At 43.4% G+C, this 19,413-nt stretch overlaps 1 protein-coding gene across 9 annotated transcripts in view; it reads right to left on the minus strand.

Moving 5' to 3' along the window:
* ANKS1A (ankyrin repeat and sterile alpha motif domain containing 1A) overlaps positions 1-19,413 on the minus strand; it is an 855,968-nt gene that overhangs the window by 493,438 nt on the left and 343,117 nt on the right. For 8 of the 9 annotated variants that reach the window (XM_069633488.1, XM_069633494.1, XM_069633490.1 and 5 more), the window contains 3 exons: positions 4,718-4,819; positions 2,809-2,996; positions 1,249-1,335 (listed from right to left, as the gene is read on the minus strand). In XM_069633488.1, coding sequence (XP_069489589.1) covers positions 1,249-1,335; positions 2,809-2,996; positions 4,718-4,819 — 377 coding nt within the window. The remainder of the gene's footprint in view (positions 1-1,248; positions 1,336-2,808; positions 2,997-4,717; positions 4,820-19,413) is intronic. The other variant, XM_069633491.1, reaches the window with a different exon arrangement.

Raw genomic sequence — 19,413 nt, forward strand, 5'->3', positions numbered from 1 at the left:
GACTTGTCCATTAGCCGTGGTCGAGGGAATCTGCAAAATAAGCACCTTAATTGTATGGAGTTTAATTACAATTGCAAAAGAATTGAATGTCCACTATCCAGAGCCATAGGAATACAATATATGCCATCACACATTCAAAGCTGTGTTGTAGAAACATCTCAGTTAATTTTGCTAAAATGTTCCCTTTTAAAAGATCAATCAGGTTTAAATTTCACAGTTAAAGCAAGCCTTGAACAACCTTGATCTCCTTAACCTGAATATTTACAACACACAGATACAGATTCCATTAGGGTTTTACTTTGTGTAATCAAATGAAAATGCAGGTTTGAACTTCTGTTTTGAAATTTAAAAAAAATGTATGCGATATTGAGATCCCGGGACCCAGAACCATGACTTGCATGCATAGCTTTAATTCTCTACAAAACAAGCCAATACTCCCAAAAAGACAAAGGTAGAGAGTAACAGAGAGGTATGTGCGTTACCAGTTATGCCCTCTGCACTGCCCAGGTGAAGAGTTCAGTAGAGCAGCGCCTTCCACCAACAAGACCTCTGTTCTGCCTGATGCCTGATGTAAAGACGGCATACGTGATTTCCACTTATGAAAATTGCTGACTACCAAGAATATATGTATCACAAGGAAAGCACCTATTAAAAGAACTATTTTGATTGCCTAAAAATAAGTCGGTCAAGAAAAACTATAGTTTTGCTTCCCAATACATCCTTTTACTTTCAATGTTCTAAATCACGGAGTAAAATGCTCTTACCTAAATTCTTATCTAGAGCCTCGTCTAAATCGGTAATGTGGTCTGTTTGTGATCATAGTGTTTAATGCCTTAATGTGCAAAAATGATCCCATTTGGTTCAAGGATTACAAATCTCTTTCAATTTTATTTTATTTTTTTAAAAGACCATTCATAACAATAATCCTTGGATAGGTTATAAATGGCCCTCCCAAGCCCTCTGATGGAGGGAATGAAGGTATTGTTGAACAAGATGGTTCTTTACTAAAACTGGACTTGGGATTAATATCTGGAAGAGAGGAGGCAGCGTTGGAAGGCCTGATCTAACTTAGACAAGGCACTGGGGTGTAGGAAGCAAAAGAGGGATCAAGGAAAGTTGTCCTGCAGAGATCATCACAAAGAATGGAATTCGATCACTCACAGAACATGAACCTGGTCCCTTTTCGGAAAGGCTCCATGTTAGAATGTCTAGCAGCAAACACCTTTTTTTCAGTAAATATTCTCTTACCTCACATGGTGCACTAGGACACAGGCGCTTTTGATGATCTTCCTCTTCATCAGGGGGTGGCTTTGCTGGAGGAGGTGGGCGTTCTCTCTGGAACATACCATTTTACCAACCTTTAAGGTGTGATTTTATACAAAAACAGGTAACATAACATTTTTACAAAGCATCTCCGCAGCCACAATTCACAGTCTATCCTTTCACACTCTAGCTTTACCAAGCATATTACAATTAATTGAAATGAGGACTGTTCAAGAACGAGCATGTGATTGAACATTTAAAATGGTCAGTGCATCACACACCAGCACAGCATATAACAAACACAATGAGGACAAAATGTGCAACCTGGCCCCATATAAACACCTTAGAGTGATCCGTAAACCAGAATCATTGAGGATGGAGTGAACGGGAGAGCAGAGTGAAGGATTTACATCTATTGCAGATCTGTGGCTTTATACCATTGACAGTTGTTGCCATATTGTTACCTGCTATAGTTACTATGTGCAGCACCAGGCCACAAGTCTTGTCCTTGAGAGTTCAATCCACTACGTTTTCGGGATATTCAGACAAAGTATGTCTTTATATAGTGCATTTTAATAAGAGTTATTTACTTAGTCATGAAAACCTGGTGTGGTTGGTGCTAGAGGACACGAGTTGGCGAATCCTAATGGAGTATAGAATAGAACAGATTAGTCCCTTTCAGCGTTTGCCTTACTAGTGAAAAGGTTATGCTGTACATTTGATTATACACCTCACTGTGCTTTATATTTTAGTTTGTTGGGTTGAATGACTCCACACTGCCCCTCACCCCACTGCTCCAAGTATAGAAAAAAGGAGGACGACTTGAAAATAGCCAGGTCATTAGATAGTGTATGTTAGAAAACTAGCCGTTTCAACAGTCACAAATAGCTTCAGTGAACCGCAAACAAATGAAGTATGAGAGTATATGCTGAGGGCAATCAACAATTTCCATAAAGGAAAGGTACAATTTCATTTGTCCACTGATTTATAACCACCTGTTCACCATACAGCCTTATATATCCTGATACTGGCTTATCTTTTTACCCCCCGTGACTCCCTGGTGCTTGAGGATCCATTGCTGCCAGATAGCCTGCTGACCCCGGCCCACCCCCGTTGTTCGCTCCCACTCCTTTGTACCTCTACATCCCCCAATGACTTGTAAAACTCTGCATTGCTTCCCGAAGCTAGGTATGCATTCAATAAATTCCATAATATTGATACATACTAATATTGATCAACATTAATTGATCAGCTATGGTTTCTAGAAAGTGCATCATGTGGATAGAACCATTAGCAGCTAGGAATCCATTATTTGAAGCTCATCTTGCCAATGCAACATACACACAAGTTCAAACTAATTTAGAAAGGTTATTAAAACTCATCTCATTCAACAAGTCAGTATTCCTTTATCAGAGTATTGCAGACTTCAAGGCACTAGGAGCTGATACCATCCTTGATCAGTGCGAGCAGTAGCTGGTAACATGTGCAGAACAAGTGCTAAAGTGACAACCGACACCCAAAGCAAGCATAAACCCAGCTACGTACTGACTGGGCTTTCAGTGCCGATCCTTCAGCATCCCGGCCCAGCGAGTCACGATCCGATGATCTCCCACTCATCAGGCTGTCCAGGGAATGGCACGATGAGGCATTGTACAGTGCCTCATAAGGGCATTCTTCCTCCACATCCCCAGCGAAGTCTAAGTGCAGCTCAGTCAAGGCTTTTTCCACCTCTCCTGAAAGAAAAGCAGATGGTCATGCATGGTAGGTACAGCCTTACTGCAGGAATGTCAAAGGGGACAGGATAACATTGATCAATGTAAAGAGTACCAAGAGAAGACAGCCATATGCTCTCCATTACAGAAGGGACATTCTCCCCAGTTACGCTCCCCAAACCCTCGCCCTTAAGAGGAGGAGGAATGAGAGACAGCAACCACCACTTCCGTCTCCTCCGGACTGTGAAAGTCACAGATACATTATTTTGCCTTTACTTCTGAGCAGCTGGGCACAAAAGAGGCTGCCCCACAACTCACAGTTCTTGCTTGTTGGAGCCTTATTTCCAATTTCTAATAGGAACAATATTTAAATTTGACTCGCAAGACAGATTGCTCTAAAATGTCAAAAACTGCAGATGTGCTTTGCTTCATTGGGCGTCTTGGGCATGCTTTACTAGCAACAAACTCAAGAGATTGTCAAGCTATTTCAATACTTGCAAACAAAACAACCTGGACAGATTTTCCCATATTTATCAGTTTAAATTGTTGAGCAATTTCCCCCTGGAATCCTTCCAAGACCATGTAGTTATGCCTTTTCTTTGGATACCCAAAATCCTTCATGACCTGTAAGCCAATGACAGTTGCATGCTGGGAGAACACTTCTGCAGTCGCTTCCCCAAATTCAAAGTGGAGGCAATTTTGAAAGGGACTATATGGTAGATTCTGTGATGTCTATGTTAGGCAGTTCATGCCCCAGAAAAAGAGCAAGGGGGCTTTCCCTTATACTCTATTTTTTCCAATTGTGTGTGGTGTGCCCTTGTTGCATTTACGATCAGCCTAGTGGAATTTTGCCCATGGACCCTTTTAGAGCATTTAATAGCAATGGCAAAGCCTTACTCATTTCTTTCTCCTAGCCATTGCCTCTTTTTGGCACCATCAAATCCACTCCAGTTTATAACAAAACATAAAACCTGGATAATTTCCACTGTACTAAGTCAAGTTTAATTTTGTGATCAACTATTGGTCAAAGTCCATCAGAATGTTCAAACCTCGTTACTCCCTAGATGGTGGGTAATTCTTCTGCATTTTGCTCTGAACACCAAAGCCATAACTGCAAGCACGTTTGGAACACACCACCAGGCAATACTTGAAGAGGCAGTAATAGTTAAATACTTTATATAATCATTCATACACAGTCTTTGACAGAGTATGGTTTTTCCAATTGTCCACCCACTTTAATAGTGTTTATTGTGAAAAGAGTCCGATTCAGGGTTACTAACCCCTGCCTGGTAGCACTTGTCAACTACCAAATACACAAAAATACCCCAGATGGATGGAATAGCACAAACCGCCAAAGGTTGTGCACAGATTAAGGAATAGCTAAGAATAACTGCCACAGGGATGGTGTTCATCTACGCAAGGCTATTCTAAGTAAGGACACACATATAATGCATACATATCCCACAACTGTAAACGATGAATTCGGAAGCACAGAGAAAGTGACAGCAATAAACATGCTTTCACGATGGAGGGAGCATTCAGTAATTGAAGACGTTGGACATTTCATACTAGGTAGTGCACACTCAGTTAAGTAATGAGTCTAGAAACAAGGCACTTTCTGGAGACAATACTGAAACGCTAAAGACCCTTGCATGAATGTAACACCCCCCCCAACCCCTGCTAGAAATGTCCAACGCTCCGATATCAACACAGATCTTGCAGTGACTCGGGGTCTAACCTACCCTGGGCATTCCATGACACAGACTCCACATTTGGCACGATGGATGGTGGTGCAGATGCCACCTTCTCTGCTTCTTTGGCACTTGCCCTTGAGACGGTATGATCTGCAGGGTGGAAACAGCTCAATTAACCCACCATCATGGGCTAAAAACTAAAACCTCATGAACAGCAGAGATTATACAGATCGGACACCACAGGCTAAAATAGAGATAAAATCAAATCCTGGGATTGAGATTTCACAACAGCAAGTCCTAAAACGAAGAGACCAAGAAACAAAAAGGTGCACCCAATTACCAGATCTTTGAAACAAACTACTGCTGCATCTGAGGCAAGGGGCGGGGGGTCCATACCTGCGGTCTATGAAAAATACCTTTACAGCCCCTGAATTGAGTGGTTCTGTGAACCCTATCAAACATCTGCTATTATCCCAGGCATAAACACACTACTAAGACTCTCTGGATCTGTTGCAGAGGTAAGCCTATACGTAGTATTAGGGGGGCATAATACTAAGGGGAGCCTGTATCTGCAAACAACATTTTAATGAGTCCGCCTCCTCATGTCCTTGATGTGAGGGACTGACTTAGGTCAGCATTCTGAGGGACCATGTGCCACTCCCGATGCAAGACCAGGCCTGCATAATGCCGACAGGGAGGTTGTAAACTACATAAGTGCCATGTCAACTATTGTCAGACTGCAGACAAAGAACACCTGTGATCTATCTGCAAGCAATGTTAAATGGTGTGGCACAATGTTTCCTAAAGATACACATACACCAATATTCAAAGTATTTCAGTGTTCTTAATTGCAACTCGCAAATTTCTTCGGGATAACCACATCACTCTAATTAAAATACTTTCATATCTGTGGTGACTCCTTTACTAGTCCAGAATCCCTCCTCTCCATGTCTGAATCCTGTGTTTAACTTCTAGGGTCAGGATTTTTAATAATTGCATTAACAATAGATCTGGGATCATTTTAACAGGACTAACCTTTGTTAACTGGGTAGTCAAACATAATAAAACCTTGGTCATTAATATTTACGACTGTCTTGGTTCTATTGTGGAGATCATGAACCAACTCAGATCTCTGCTTGAACAGGAAAGCTATATCTATGGCATTCCAGTCATCATTTTGAAAGATTTTAACTCCAAAAATCCTGCACACATTTTGACACAGGAAGACGTTGAACACAACCTGGCTTTGGAGATAGTAAGGGCATCAAAAGGCATACATTCTTGAGCCAATATGGCTTTATGTTTAATGCAAGATGTGCCGGTGATATTTCTGTAAACTTCACTAGGGTCGCATACAAAAGTGCTTCTACCCTAGATTATTGCTTTGTGCAGGATGGTTATTGCCACCTATTTCTGGGCTTGCGGGTAAAACACAGAAGAGAGTGATAACGCCTCGGATTATCCCATGTGCTTCTTTTAATAAAAAGGAATATGATCAGACTGGAAACAATCATAAATAACCAAGCTAATCCTATTATCTAGAGAGCTAACAAATTATTTTAATATACATGCCACTCAGCTAGCATCCACTAACTATAGTATTCAGCATCCTTAACAAGTTGGTATACCCAACCCAAAAAACCTTTATAGTACTGGTGAGGGTTTTAGAGAAATCTGAGCTGCTTGTTCATAATTTAATTTGGCAGCCATTTCCTAACCCTGATCACATGCTCAATACTCTATCTAAAGCCAAATGATGACATTGTACATTCTCACTGTAATGTCTCAAACATTAGAAAAAAAAAAAAGGAGGTTGAAACTATGGAGGGTGCACAGGAGTACGTTGACATGGCAGCTTTAGTCACCCATTGGAAACACATTAAGATCGCCTTTGGCTGTGAGGATATAAGCATAGGCTTAGAATGGAGCTTTGGTCTGAACTGCATGGGGGTTGGCAGTTTATTAACACCAATAACTACAATGCCTCATTGGTGTTGGGGGACCTCCAAGGAAGCGTGGGAAACAAATTCAAGAAACTATTGGCAGGGATGCCCCCCATGGACAGGATGATCAGGGTACTGGTAAATGGGCCTTCAAACTAATTAAGATGATATTATTGCATTCATTAAGAACTCCAAGACTTCTAGATCACATAGCCCTGATGGGATATGCAATCCCCTAATAAAATTGAAGCCCACCCTTTGGGACAAGATTCTCCATCAGGTTTCTCTTGCCATTGGTATTACTGGACGTATACCCAACACACAAACTTGTAGTATAGTCTTGTCCATTTATAAAAGGGGCTCTAGAGCCGACCCCAAGAGTTATTGCATCTTAGCGATGCTTCATGCCCCGTGTAACATTTTTGCCACAGTGTTGCTGACGTGCCGCCCTACTAATTTAGGATTGACAACCGTGTATTTTAACCAGTAAAGGATACAGATGTTACAAAAAGGATACAGTATCCTGATGACGTTTCCTTCCTAGCTTCAATGATGACTCCTCAAGGAAAAACCCTTTCCATTGATCACACCCACTGTCCGTTATAACATACAGCCAGCGCGAGGAATCAATTGAAAGGGCAGTAAATGAACACACTCTCTAATCTGAGTAACAGAAACAAAAAGGTAAGTAATGACTAATTACATTAAACTAATATAAACTCGCTAGTTATTTCCACTAACCTCGATATGACTTGATTTGGAGGAAGTCTCTAGTAGCAACAAAATCCAGGAATGAATCATCAATAGAAACAACGAAAAGGCAAAGGGAAGTTAGTAGGGAAACTAACCCGCACGGCACGAGGGACGCACTAGTGTCGGGTAGGTGCACTCTGGAAAGCGTCCTTTAGTTCTGTGCACTAAGATTAGTACAGCATGTCCTGGACATCAATGTTCATAAGCAACAGTTCATATCCAGAGATGGACTTGAATTCACCCTTTGAGTAAATAATTTCAAAAAGGAACGTGTGTTCAACGGCCCAACCAATTCATTATTACTCCGGAATGTAGGTTTCACTTCACCTTGGTAATATAAATGGAAATAAAAAGAATACCCTTCGGGGCTGAGTAGTTCTTTCTGGGAAGCAACAAAAGTTCTTAGGCAGCAATAATAATGGATTTATGTTACAGGTATCATTCACCTGAGGTGGAGAAGCAGGTAACTTCCGTGTGCTTGAGTGATGTCACCGACTTCCAGGTAATTCCTTAGTTCGGTATTGGACACAGTGATAAACAAAACGAGAACGCGGAACACCTTCTCGGGAGTGCCGCACTGGACGCGGCGAGGAGAGGAGAGAAGTGCCTCTGCGTTTGTACGCCTTCTGAGGAACACCGCATTGTAGACGCTATGCGCGGCGGGGAGAAAGGGACGGCCTTTCTCGGACTGCCGCAGTCAGAACACGGGACGCGGGGAACACTGCAGGAGCCGGACTTGAAAAGGAGTCACTGAGAAAAAGGTTGTAACACAGAAAACAGGACCGTAATGGTTTCCACAATCAGAAGCACCAAAAGCTTAGAGAAAGGCACCTAAATACTTAAAAGGATCACGTGATAGAGGTAGTACCAAAAGAACTCATGTGATCCTATGCTGGGAATCAACGCCTCTTTGTGGGAAGTTTGGTAAAGAACCTCCACCTTGTATAAAACTGTTTTGCTGCTGATCTAACAGCATACGGGTTCTTTCTACCGGGGAAAGATGAGTGGCGCATGACAGTACAATCCCCCAAAAAGGTACCCCCACACCCTGCCTGAAGTGGAATTTCCAGAGCAGGATGGGTGCGTGAATGTTGTCAAGAGGTTCCCAAGTTCGGTCTTCAGGGCCGTACCCCTTCCAGTCAACCAGATAGAATGGTTTGCCTGAACCTAATCTCGTATCCAGTATGGCCTTTACTTAGTATTCATTGGAGCCTCTGACCTTCACTGCCAAAGGTCGAACTGGTAAACACATGTTCGGGTTGCACGGTAAGATTAATGAAACATGAAACACCGGATGTACCCTCCACCGAGCAGGCAAGTCCAAACAAACAGATGCGGGATTGATAAGCCTTGAGATTACAAAAGGGCCAATGAAGCGAGGTAGAAGCTTCCTTTTTCCTGGTATCTTCAGATTCTTAGCTGATAGCCAGCCTTTCATACCGACTCGATAGTCGGGGGCAATAGCTACCTTGGAATCAGCATATCGTTTAGTTCTCTGCTGTGCGCGAATCAGTTGTGTTCTGATGCGTTTATGCAACACAAACATATTTCTCTGTAACGCTCACCTGATTCCCACGGAGGCGCCGGTCTTGGCAGGATGGTGTCTGTGACTCGAAAAGTGAAGTGCAGGACTCGATTGGCTTCCGGGGCTGAGCCTCTTCGCACTGTGTCTAACTCGAAGAGTGAGATATCTTAGATAGGTGAATGCTGAACTCTCCATCTGCGTCTGGTGCAGTGTGCCGTTGCCAGTTCCTTCACTGGGTGAAACGTAGGCCTCTTGACATCAGAGGATTGCTACCGTCGTTAACTGCACGAACGGTGAGTTTCCGGACACCTTTTAAGTCCTTACAGTCTTTAGGTGCGTGGGCACGTTAATGTGGAACAGGGCTCTGTATAATGCTTTTTCTATTTGTCTTGCAGGGCTCTTGAGGTAGAAGATGGTGTGAAGAAAGCCGAAGTTCGAGCCAGAGTCTTGGAATGACGCGCTTGGAAATGCGTAAGTAAATGCCGGTTGCCTGCTTTTCAAAAGCTCTCTGTCTCTTTTCCCTTGCAGTTGTGAGTTCGGGTGTTGAAGAGACGCTGGAAACGCCGGAGTATTTGCAGGCGCCCTATTGTGGCGGGCGCAATGGCGCGTAAGTAAAATACCTGTCTAATGTCTCTTCTTTTGTCTTTCAGGTGCAGGATTGCAGCGTTGAAGAAAACCGGAATTCCCGGAGTGCCGGTAAGTAATTCCACACAGGAATAACTATGCTTTTGTCTTCACAGGCGGAGGAGCAGCGTGAAGAGATGGTAGCTGCCGATGGATCAGGTGAGGAAAGCGCTGCGCGTGAAGGTTGCCGTGCTAACCTGTTGTTTCTTGTCTTTGCAGGTGCTACTGAAGGCTGGATACAGGAATGGTAAGCGTTTGTTCTTGCAGGTTCAGGATCGGAAAGAAGAAAACTGGAACAGACACGGTGAGCGTTCTGCTGCAGATGCAGAATAACGCGAAGCACGTTTCATCAATCGGGTGTGGTTTAAATAGCCTTGGAGTGATGAGGCGTCTTCCTCCACGGCCTCGCCTAGGTAAGAAAAGAGTTCCTGTTCCAGAAGAGTTCCAGTGTTGTATCCAGGGAGTGGAGCTTGCCCCAACCAGGTAAGAAAGTAGTCCCGGCTCACAGAGGATTCCTATGTGGCTGGTAAGTAAGCTGCCTGGTCTGCTGCAGGTAAGTCCACCCAAGCATCTTCATACAAATTATGAGCCCGGCGCTTCCAGTGCCGGGACAAGTGACTTTGATGAGCCTGGTGCCACCGGCGCCAGGACAAGGTCCAAAAGGTCCCAGTGGGGACCGGCTGGTGCCTAGGATGAAAGTTAGGGGCCTGCTTCCAAGGACATTGGGCTGGTCCTAGCTCCTTGGAAGCAGTGATCATAACATCCCACAACATTGTTGGCTGCCGGATTATCCGTGGACAGATCTGGGTCAAATGGAAGGGATCTAGGATGTTGGCCATACAGAGCAAAAAACGGAGAAGTGCCAATGGAGGTACAGAGAGAATTGTTATATGCAAATTCTGCTGATGGCAGCATGGATAACCAGGTAGACTGATACTGTAAGCAAAGGCACCTCAAATATTGTTCCATTGTACCATTTGTTCTTTCAGTTTGCCCATCGGTTTGTGGGTGGAAAGAACTAGACATTGTGTCGTCTATTAATAGAGCAGAAGTAAGTGCCTTCCAGAAATGCGAAGCAAACTGAGAACCTCTATCTGTGATGATCACAGTTGGTAGACCAAAAAAAACGGAAAACATGTCTTGGAAAAAGGTCTGCTAGAACAGAAGCAGTAAGTAGCTCCTTACAAGGTATGAATAGTGCGACTTTAGAAAAGTAGTCGACCACAACCCATATGGTGTTAAATCCTCGTTCTAAAGGTAGCTCCACCACAAAATCCATAGAGATCATGTACCATGGTCTATGTGGTATTGGTAGATGTTGCATTAGTCCCATTGGTTTACCGGGTTGTGTTTTACACTGGGCGCAAACAGAACATGAATTGGTGTAATCGATCACGTCTCTAGAAATGGAAGACCACCAACGTCTCAATGATTCTATGGTCTTTTTATGGCCTGAATGGGCCGCTATTAAGGAATCATGTCCCCATCGTATAGCCCTGGAGCGAGTACTTTCTGTTGGTAGGTATAACACCTTGCATGAATGGCAAACCCTCCTGGATATCCAAATTGAGTGAAGCCACATCTTGAGGGTGTTTGGACACCCAATCCTGCAGTTCCTTTTTCAAAGAGGACTGTGCTGAACAACTCAAATGACATGATTGGCCACAAGAGGACAAGGATCCGTCTTGTCCTCGAATGTGTCACTACCGATACGTGATAAAGCGTCAGCTTTGAGAACATTACGTGAAGGTCGGTAGGTGATCTAAAAGTCAAACTGAGTAAAGAACGCAGGCCATCTTGCTTGACGAGCCGCAAGACATTTCATTGTCTTAAACGCTTTTAGATTGCGATCTGAATAAACAGTCACGGGATGTTTGGCCCCTAACAAATGATGACGCCATTCTTGTAATGCATCTTTGACAGCTAAAAGCTCCCTCTCCGTGACAGTATAATTTTGTTCGTATGAGGTTAATTTTCGGGAGAAAAAGGCAACCAGATGTTCCTCACTACTATCAGGACAGATTTGGGAAAGAATGGCACCGATTGCAACATTAGAAGCATCAACTTCTACGATGAATGGAAGGTCAACATCAGGATGTTGCAAAACAGGGGCAGTAGTAAATGATTCTTTTAATGTTTCAAATGATTTTTGTGCTTCTTTGCTCCAGATGAAAATTGATTTAGAACTAATGAGTGCTGTCAAAGGAGCCACTGTCTGAGCGAAGGATTTGATGAAGCGACAGTAAAAATTGGTAAACCCTAAAAAGGATTGCAGGGACTTGGTATTGTTAGGAAGCAGCCAATTCAAAATGGCCTTGACTTTGGATTTGCTCATTCGTACTCCAGAACTAGTAATGTCATCCTAGGAATTCAACCTCATGTGTGAAAAACACATTTTTCTGCTTTTACAAACAATTTGTGTTCACGTAGCCTTCGTAATACTTTGGTGACATGAACTATATGTTCCTGATATGAGGAGGAATAGATCAAGATATCATCTAAATACATGACAACAAAGCGATCTAGAATGTCTCCAAATAGGTAATTCATAAAAAACTGAAAAGTAGCGGGGGCATTACAAAGGCCGAACGGCATGACAAGATACTCGTAGAGACCATATCTAGTCTTGAAGGCCGTTTTCCATTCATCTCCTTCGCGAATGCGTACCAAATTGTATGCCCCCCTGAGGTCTAATTTAGTGTAGATGACTGATGAGCCCAATTGATCCAACAGAACGTTGATTAGAGGTAAAGGGTATTGGTTCTTCACCGTAATAGAATTGAGTGCCCTGTAATCAATACAAGGCCGGAGATCACCCTCCTTCTTTGGAATGAAAAACAACTGAGATGCAGCCGGTGATTGTGATGGACGGATAAACCCATCTTCAGCGCCTTATCAATGTAGTCTCTGAGCACTGCATCTTCCTGTTGGGTTAAGGAGTAAACCCGTCCTGTGGGGATCTTGGATCCGGGCAACAGTTTGATAGGACAATAATAGGTCCGATGAGGTAGAAGATGTTCAGCTCTACCCTTGTCGAACACATCAGCAAATGTCTTATACTCCTGTGGTACTTGTGTGCTGGGTGACACCACAGCTCCAATGGTAGTAGCTGTCTCAAGCAATGAAGAAATCAAAGAACCCCGCAGCACTCAAGATTCCTTAAAGCAATGCTCATTGCAATAGGAGGACGGGTATTGTATTTGACCGGTTGTCCAGTCAATACAAGGGTTATGTAGCGTGAGCCATGCAATGCCCAATATTACTTTGTACTGGGGTGCTGAAATCACATCAAATATTACTTTCTCAGTGTGTCCGTTAGCTTGAACCACTGTAATCGGGACTGTTTCCTTAGTGACCAAACCGGAAGCGAGGATGGAACAGTATTCACGGTTTCTGGAATTTCTTTTGTCACAGTGGGAATGGCAACTGTTTGCAAAAAGGTTTGATCAATGTAGTTATTGGTAGCCCCTGAATCCAACATTGCTTGGGCTTGGATTTTGGAATCTTGAAAGCATAGTTCCACTGCAATGGCAACGGGGGCAGGTGCATTAACCAAACAGGAGTCCGATTTGGAACTCGGCACAGGGACTCCTACTGATGCTGAGTTTCGGCGTTTCCCAGACGCTTGTTTGGTTTCTTGGGACAGGAAACCAACAGGTGCTCTGCAGAACCACAACACATGCAAAGATTGTTTTTCTGCCTATTCTCTCTCTGCCATCGAGAGGCGACCACGTACGGCCCCTATCTGCATGGGTTCAGGTTCATTAGAGGATGTCACAGGTGGTTCTGGGCGTATAACAGAAGGTAAAAAAAGGTTTCTTTTCACCCTTTCTGGCTGTTCTACGAGCATCCGTTTGCAGGATAAGATCAAGTAATTCTGTAAACCCTGCAGGTACCACTGGAACTGTGGAAAGAGCGTCCTTGAGTTCTTCGGATAGACCTTTATAGAATACTGCCGCTTTCTTCTCTTCCGGCCAACTGGTTTCTGTAGTTAATTGATTAAACTTGGCTAAATAGGATAACAACGGTTGATTACCTTGTTGAAGGCTCAGCAATTCCAAGTCATTAGCTTGAGTAGCATACCTCATATCAAACACTTTGCTCATGGCATCCAAAAGAGCATCACAGTCATAAAGCAAAGGACTGTTTTCTAATAATGGGTTAGCCCATGCAGCCGCAGTGCCACCCAAATATGACAGAACGAATGCTGTTTTGGTGGTCAAGTCCCGAAAAGAACTAGGACGACACAAAAAGTGTAGGCGGCACGGATTAACAAAAGTGTGATATGCCTTAGGATCACCAGTAAATCTCTCAGGAGGAGCTAAAGGAAATTGGGTTGGCATAAGCACTTGTACAGAGTCACGCGGAGACATTGATGAGCCTGAAGCGGAAGGGTTGGCGGTGGGGCTCTCACCACTCTGCAGTGAGTCACGCATTGCGTCCTGTAAGACGTCCATGCGATGACGTAACGTTTCTTGGGCTGTAATCATCTCATGCCGTAGATCCGCTATAAGCCGTGTGACGGGTTCCAGTGGATCCACAACGTCCATTGCTATGGCTTCTGATTCTGACATGCCGCCCTACTAATTTGGGATTGACAACCGTGTATTTTAACCAGTAAAGGATACAGATGTTACAAAAAAGGATACAGTATCCTGATGACGTTTCCTTCCTAGCTTCAGTGATGACAAAGGAAAAACCCTTTCCATTGATCACACCCACTGTCCATTATAACATACAGCCAGCGCGAGCAATCAATTGAAAGGGCTGTAAATGAACACACTCTCCAATCTGTGTAATAGAAACAAAAGGTAAGTAATGACTAATTACATTAAACTAATATAAACTTGCTAGTTATTTCCACTAACCTTGATATGACTTGATTTGGAGGAAGTCTCTAGTATCAACAAAATCCAGGAATGAATCACCAATAGAAACAATGAAAAGGGAAAGGGAAGTTAGTAGGGAAACGAACCCGCACGGCACGAGGGACGCACTAGTGTCGGGTAGGTGCACTCTAGAAAGCGTCCTTTAGTTCTGTGCACTAAGATTAGTACAGCATGTCCTGGACATCGATGTTCATAAGCAAAAGTTCATATCCGGAGATGGACTTGAATTCACCCTTTGAGTAAAAGTAAATAATTCCAAACAGGAACGTGTGTTCAACGGCCCAACCAGTTCATTATTACTCCGGAATGTAGGTTTCACTTCACCTTGGTAATATAAATAGAAATAAAAAGAATACCCTTTGGGGCGGAGTAGTTCTTTCTGGGAAGTAACAAAAGTTCTTCGGCAGCAATAATAATGGATTTATGTTAGAGGTATCATTCACCTGAGGTGGAGAAGCAGGTAACTTCCGTGTGCTTAAGTAATGTCACCGGCTTCCAGGTAATTCCTCAGTTCGGTATTGGACACGGTGATAAACAAAACGAGAACGCGCAACACCACCTTCTCGGGAGTGCCGCACTGGACGCGGCCAGGAGAGAAGTGCCTCCGCGTTTGAACTCCTTCTGAGGAACGCCGCAGTGTAGACGCTGTGCGCGGTGGGGTGAAAGGGACGGCCTTTCTCGGACTACCGCAGTCAGAACACGGGAAACACTGCAGGAGCCTGACTTGAAAAGGAGTCACGGAGAAAAAGGTTGTAACACGGAAACAGGACTGTAATGGTTTCCACAATCAGAAGCACCAAAAGCTTAGAGAAAGGCACCTAAATACTTAAAAGGATCACGTGATAGAGGTAGTACCAAAAGAACTCATGTGATCCACCTCTTTGTGGGAAATTTGGTAAAGAGCCTCCACCTTGTATAAAACGGTTTTGCTGCTCATCTAACAGCACACGAGTTCTTTCTACCGGGGAAAGATGAGCGGGGCATGACAGTTGCTTGCTGCACTAAAATCAATCACTGGAATACTTAAGTTCTTGCCATTAAATCAAACTTGCTTCAGGAAATCATTTAGCACTTGACACCACTAATAGAAACAAAGTCTGGCATCAATTATGGAATTTTTCACAGCAATTATTTCACTACATCAATATACCAGTGTGCATGTTCGTCTTGAACCTAAGGGCTCTTTGACATTTGTTACATATGGAAATGAAGTTTGAGGAGGGAAGAATGAAAACAATTTGAGCAAATGGGAGGGGTCTTGTGTCAAGACCATTTTGAACCTGCCTACATGACTACCAGTAAAATTCACCTTCTATGAATTGGACATTCGTTCCGTCTCGACTATTGCTATAATACACAGGCTGTCTTACTACTAGAAATTAGTTACTGCAGGCAACAATGTTTACTTAAAGCCTTACTAACTGAAGCCACTAAGATGGTAAGCCACTCCAAAAGAACTACCTGTGGTAAGATTTTAAATGAAGGTAGGCTCTGGTGCTCCCGATTGAATATCGATCAAATATTTACAAGAACTAAATTTAAAAGATTTTTACATGTTGGGAAATGACATTCCGTTGATATGGTATACATTACTTACCGTAATTTTCTTTCTGGGGCTTGTGGATCTGCTTAGAAACAAATGCTTTGCATAATCCGACATCTAGTGGTAGATGGGAGGGAGAATTCTCATTTCTGTGCTAATCCCCTTCAACCCTAGCGACCGCGCCCGAGCTCTTTTGCTGGACTTTTACATTTGAACCCTGAAGTGAGTGAGCCCTTTTTCTCCCTCATGTATTTTGATCTGATTTGTATTATCCGTTTCCTTTGTTTTTGGAGTCTGACAAACTCCATAGGCATCTACTTTTTGTATAAGGACACACAGCACCTTCACTGCAGTGTCACAGAGAAATCCTTTGGATTCCTTAGGAGTTTTAAAAACCTTTCTTGGGTGAACTGCAGTTCCCAAGAATAGTAAAGTGGAACAGACTTTACTTACCTTTTCTCTTTATAGGTCCAGCACACCCCATCCTATGTGGAGTGCTGGGGGGTTACTTAGTAGCCCCTTTTCCTACTTACTCATGTAAAAAATGTTGTTACCCTCACTACTTTAAATGGCTGGTGGCAGTGGTTAAATGTTCCTACCATTGTGCTTTTCTACTGCAAGCTGGATCCTCAGCTGCAGTATAGCACCCATGGGTGACCATTGTGTCAAAATGGCCCTGGTCGTCTTTTTTCACCATTTCTTGTTTGTGAGCTCTTGGGTTTTACTCTGCGTGCCACACCACGCTGGAGCCTTATTTCATTTTGCCTTTGGCGGGCTTCAATACTGAAATCCGCCTCTGGCTCCAGTGTGTCTGCAAGGGCAGGAAGTGAGGGAGGTACCCGAAACACCCCTGTCCTTTGTCTCCTTAGTTACCTGAATGCACCCAGTCCTTATTGGCTGGCTGTCCCTGCAGGACAGCCACCCTGCTGTGTGATTAACAGCTAGGCTGTGCATGAATGGGAGAAACCTGCTTAAAAAAGGTGAGGCTTCTTGGACTGAAGACAGTTTACCACTGGGATGAACAACCCGACAAAGAACCTGTGAATGAAGCTTGCTGCATACTTCTGGACCGTTGAATAGCCTGGTGAAGCCTTGCTGTTGTGCTGAAACTCCTTGTTCTGATCGACAAGAGAAGCTCTGGACAGAACAACTCTTACCTTGGGTTAGTGGGACCAACTAACCCTGAGTTTAACTCTGCTGGAAGACCTTCTCCAACTGGCTGTACTTCTTTGCTGCTGCAACAGAGTGCCAGGGGTTGAGAAATCAGTAGTCGAGTACAATGTCTGTAAACCAGCCAAAAGCTCCAGGAGTCTCCCGAGGACCGTCCCCAAGCAGGACGACCCAGGCTCTAGTCCCCTCACCAGTGTGCTGGATTCAAGGAGTGAAGGAAGCCCAACCATTATCCAAGATTCACGGTAGTGCTACTTACCAACCGCTGGAACCACGAAGTGCCGCTGATCCAAAGAACGCCCGTAGCTGCTGCCGAACTTTGAATTGCTGTGCACGAGTCCTCCAGATATCACCCCCCCCCCCCACCCTTGCCCACGACTGAGGCACAGGAACACAGGATCTGATTCACTGCAACCAGACAGAAGCCAGCTGGATCCTCCTCTTCTAACCAAAGGTACTGTTCTGACTTGGGGGTACTTACCTCTTTGCCTGTAGCTTGCTCTTCTCAGTTGAGATTTGCAGTAGCTGCTTTTCTAGAGTGGATTGTTGCTCTAACTTTCACAAGTGTAACAGCTTGTGGCCCAACAGTAATTTTCTTCAACTAACTTTCTGCAAGACCTTTTGCCATCTAAGAAGTGCCTCAACTCCATCAACTTTGCTCCAATTGACTTTGGCTGTCCTGGCTCCATGCAGACTTTTCTAATCCATTGACTTTGATTCTTACTGTCCTTCATAGGTGATACATTGGTTTTTAACGAATATTGCTGGGAAAGGTTTTTATCTAGACTTAATTGTAAGATTTAAAAGAGCTCACATGCTCCGAGAACCTGTTTAACCTTTTCTTTCCTTTAACCTTTCCTTTCTGGCAACCTCAGAATTTACCAAGTAGAAAAGTGATATATAAATGCCAATACTGTCCTATTCAGTAAAGTCACCTCAGGGTGTAGGAAGTGCGTATGAAGCATCTCAAGAGTATTTACTTGCTTGACTAGACTCTGAGAAAGTATTTTGAAGTGCATTTTTATTGTTGCACATTGCCCTTTTTAAATAATGCTTGTTTACAACTGACTTAATTATTTTACTAGAAAACCTTAAGTGCAAGAGTTATTTGGATACTTGCATTTGTGGATTTCAATGCTACAGCTCACATTTACCCCTCTTGAGATAAGTCTGGCTGCTCAGTCACACTACCAACCTGTTTACTACAGACCTATACCAATAGGTGGGTTATCTAATACCAAGAGCCAAGGGGTGTGCAGTCTCCCACAGGGTTACTACATCAATTCTTGCCTAATAGTAGGAGCAGAGTATTGCACATCAAGTTTTCGAAGTTCGAAAAGGGATCTCAACTGCATGCGTTTGTAATATCCCTAGTGTGATGTTTACTGTACCCATAAGCCCTCACGCGTCGAGGTACCTCCGATTATTTCTTTCCGACATTCTGGTTAGATGTGCTGTCGCAGAGTCCCGTAGCTAGGATACTTCCTAAGTTATTAACTTTATCCAGATTTGGATGGTTAATGCTCGACAAGCATCTTGATGGATGACTAATTTCGACTGCCGAACCGGACGATATTTCCGGTGACAAGCTTCGGCCTACACCAGACTTGTGCCTAGCAGTAGGGAGAGTGGGGGGACAGATTCCTTTTTTTAATCAAAGAATGCATACCGCTACTTCTTACATTTACTGCTTATGTCTTGCTGCCGTTAATATTTACACCCACCATGGAGCGACCTCCATTTAAATTCCATAAATTCCAGAATATGGCTTAAAATCAAAAGAATACTGAATAATTTTGTGAATAAGGAGATCCTTTATCATGGCATCCTGATTGGAAATGGTTTGATTCTTTATCCCTCCATTTCGTTTTTCTCCTGAGTTTCATTATACTTTGTTGATTGTGCTTGTATAAAAAGAATGTATAAAAAGTGATTTTTTTTGGCTGAATTATTACATAGTTTTTTTTTTTTTATTAAAAAGGGTTCTGGGATTACTTGCTTAGTTTCTGCCATAGGAACGACTCGCCAACCACTGTAGCTATTCCAAAAGTTGCTGGGTATTTTGGCCATTTGCATCCTATGTATGAATGGGTATTTGGAATTCTCCATCCCAGGTTAGGTCACACCCTCCCCCCCCGCTCTCACTCCCACTGACAGGCCTGAGATAGTTCCATGTTTAGTAGAGGGGCAAGTCTGAAACACCCAGGAGAGAGCGAACGAGGGATTCCTTAGATTCTATAAACACCTATATGAAGATACAGGAGAGAAGGCAGAGCAGGAGACTCTGGAGACGCTAG

The sequence above is a fragment of the Ambystoma mexicanum genome, chromosome 13, assembly GCF_040938575.1.
Source record: "Ambystoma mexicanum isolate Mex_15411 chromosome 13, UKY_AmexF1_1, whole genome shotgun sequence".
Lineage (NCBI taxonomy): Eukaryota > Metazoa > Chordata > Amphibia > Caudata > Ambystomatidae > Ambystoma > Ambystoma mexicanum.